At 35.2% G+C, this 3,598-nt stretch overlaps 1 protein-coding gene across 1 annotated transcript in view; it reads right to left on the bottom strand.

Moving 5' to 3' along the window:
• LOC108687946 (protein NDNF-like) overlaps positions 1-3,598 on the bottom strand; it is a 10,416-nt gene that overhangs the window by 4,213 nt on the left and 2,605 nt on the right. The window contains exon 2 of the mRNA XM_018193991.1: positions 178-299. Within this exon, the coding sequence (XP_018049480.1) occupies positions 178-299 (122 nt within the window). The remainder of the gene's footprint in view (positions 1-177; positions 300-3,598) is intronic.

Raw genomic sequence — 3,598 nt, 5'->3', positions numbered from 1 at the left:
TATATATATATATATATATACGAAACAGACTGTAACTAAATACTCGTAATAACTTTTTAATATTTGCATAAAATGATAAGTATTGTTAAGACTTAAAGGGTCTAAATTGACAAAACAGTAAGATGTCTTGCTTTATCACATCTGTCAGTTATTAGTAGATTCATATATACTTTGTACCTTCTGCTTCTTGATTATTCTCGGGCGGTTCTACATAACTGACCGTCCAGGATATCGGACCGCTGCATGGGCTAACGAGTAACGTGAGAGGCGGGCCTTCTCGCGGGCTCAGGTAATAGAACCTGTAAGAATTTCATCTGCATCCAGTTTGATATTGATGTTCGCGGCATATCGAATGAACGCAAACGAACGAAAATGCGATGTGTAATGAGACACAATCTTCTAATCTATAACGGAGGATACTTGACACTCTTTTAAGTAGCTTGGAAGTAGTCATCTGATTTTCTTCTTACATAAATGATTAACTGTCGTGTTTTTACCCCAATTAAAATCACTATTATTAACAATTATACTATTGATTATTTTTCGATTAGTATTTGAGAATATTATTAGACTTAACCATAATTTTCTGAAAAAAGTAAGTAGAAACCAAAAAAATATTAAATGAAATGAATACCTTCTGAAAGTATTTCTAAAAAAGGAAAATTTCAATTAACATAATGCGGGTTTTCGAAATTGTATATTTAAGAATTCTAAAATTCTAAAATCTACATTGTTAGAGAATAGAATATTAAAAAAGAAAAAAAATGTTAAACATACAAAATATCTATATAATATCTATATAAACATACAGTCTCAGATATTTTATTCGTTAACATAAGTTCATCACATCCTGATAGGACTCATAAAAATTATGCACATAGAATCTAGAAATTATATGTGACTAACCAAAGAAGACTAGCGATAGAACTAAACTGATTAAATTTTAACAATAGACAATTTAATAAGATTATATATCCGATATAATATCCGACTATCTTCTCTTTGAAGATCTAACACAGCAAAGACAACTTATTATGAACATTATCAATTGGAAAAAAATTTTCTTATAACAATTTATATCTTGGTTTAATTTTAAACTCTTTATATTATTCTGCGATATTGTGTTATTAGCGTAATTCCGAAATTATAAAATTTAATATTGAAGATAACCTAATTTAAGATCGAAACATTATTATTTTTTATTATTTTTATTATTATTTTTATTATTTTTTTAATTGTAATATGATTAAAATATAAAACTTTTCGCTACGCACATCTTGCGTTGTGGTTTATGCCGTTAATGATTTATTCATTTTAATATCTATGTAAAACAATATTTTATAGTTGGTATTTTTTCGCCATCACTGGGATATAAAATATCCCAGTAATTATCCCAAGTTAAATATTTTCATTGACCATACAAAATAATTTCCTACCGATTGATACGATTTCGCTCCATTTTCAATGACGCGTCATTGAGCGCACTGTCGCAAAAATCATCGCCGATCTAATCCGATGTAAGCATCGCTTCGTAAGCCCCTCTTTATCATAATCGATGTAGATCGGCAATGTTAATCCGATAGAAAACATCGTGCCGCACGGCGGATGTTGCATATCGTAATTGAAATAATTACCCGGTAATTGCCGGCAATCTCGTAGTCACGCAATATACATACATGCTATTCACGCATACGTATACACTGAATTCCGCCGTTATATTTAGACATACACAATGTTGATCAGTTCGATACAATTCTTTTTTCCCTCCCTATCTTCCCTGTCACCTTCTATTTCTTTCTTTTCGAAAATTACACTGGTTAACTTTACGCTTCGACGATGCTGCTCATCCTGTACCGCCCCCGCTCTTCTTCACCCTTCCTCTCACCGTTGGGGGCACTTTTTTTTCTTCTATTTTGCATCGATGTCGACAACGTACGCTTAACCCGTTCGCTTCTGAGCGTCACTGTCGCCACCACCGCCGCCGCCGCCACCGTTGTCGTTGTCATCGTCATCATCATCATCATCATCATCATCATCATCATCATCATCATCATCATCATCATCATCATCATCATCATCATCATCATCATCATCATCATCATCATCATCATCATCATCATCATCATCATCATCATCATCATCATCATCATTATCATCATCATCATCATCATTATCATCGTCGTCATCGTCGTCGTCGTTGTCGTCGTCGTCGTTCGCAAGGAACGTCGAGATGCCGCCGTCGCTGCAGCCGCCACACGTGCTCTTCTCGTTCGCGTCTGGCGGTGAGACGGCTATTGTAAAATTAGCGTCGGGGCACAATGCCGGCGTCGCGGCGTCTGGGGTCGCGCAGCCACGACCCCCGTGGTCTAAATTCAGCATCCGTGAAGTCATCCTGAACACGAAAAAGAGAGAGAGAGAGAGAGAGAGAGAGAGAGAGAGAGAGAGAGAGAGAAATGAGGAGAGAGAGAGAGAGAGGCGAGGAGAACTCCGAATTGATTCTGTTAGACGGTCTGTTCTCTCCCTCTCTTTTGTCGCGAGTCTGCCACAAGTTTCGTGGAAAGTTGCGACCGAGATAGGTAGGGCGCTTTTACGCGGCGCGTGGCATCCTCTTCTTCCCGGCGCGTGGATGTGTGAAGGGAACGATCCTATTCCTGCGGAAGGTGCAATTGGCGTTCTGCGAAAATTATAGTAAATGGACACAGAGTGGAGTCGAAAGAATACGTAAAATTTAAAATTTTCTTGTTATTGTCATAGTATAATTTATATTAAAAAAGTCTTTAAATGCAGAATGATGGATAATTTTGTCAATTTTATGTTTTCGATTAAAATGCCGAGATACAAATGATTTTTCTCGAATTATAAACAATTGGAAAGAAAGATTAAGAAATGAGAGAAAGAAACTTGAAATATTTTTTTAATACTTTCAAAAAAATCGTTTAGTAATAATTATAAATAAAAGAAAAAGACTGCGAAGAGAGAGAGAGAGAGAGAGAGAGAGAGAGAGAGAGAGAGAGAGAGAGGAAGGGAGATTTGTTGCAATCTAAAAAAGTGTCCTTTCAATCATTAAAATTAAATACAATTAAGAGCAAAACTTGTTACAAGAATAAAAATCTAGTTATAAAAAAAGAAAACGCAAATATTATAAAATACTGAAAAAGTTAAAAAGGACACAAAAATCTGTGTAACAAACTAGATATGTGAACACAAATGTAAGTATATAAAACTAAAATGAAACTGAAAATGTTTAAAAATGTACGTGTATTCATATATATAAACAGGGAGAGCGAGAAAAAGAGAGAAGAAGGAAGAAAGAGAGCGAAAAAGAGAGCGAGAGAGAGAGAGAAAAAGAGAGAGAGAGATTGACTTCGAAATTTCTACTCCAGAAATGAATAAACCATTTAATAATAATATTTCGCGACACGTGACATAGGAAGTGTTCATGTCTTCTGTGTAGCACGAATGAAGATATCTGAGGCACGAGGAAGTAGCATCTATTAATGCTCGAGCTGCGCTCGAAATTCAACAAAAGTATTTTACTTCATTCTTAGGAAAAAGTGTCCAACATGATGTGAACACTCATAAGTAATCACACATATAT

Source organism: Atta colombica, unplaced genomic scaffold, assembly GCF_001594045.1.
Source record: "Atta colombica isolate Treedump-2 unplaced genomic scaffold, Acol1.0 scaffold222, whole genome shotgun sequence".
NCBI lineage: Eukaryota > Metazoa > Arthropoda > Insecta > Hymenoptera > Formicidae > Atta > Atta colombica.
The sequence above is the reverse complement of the archived record's forward strand: the minus strand, read 5'-3'. Positions and strand labels throughout refer to the sequence as shown.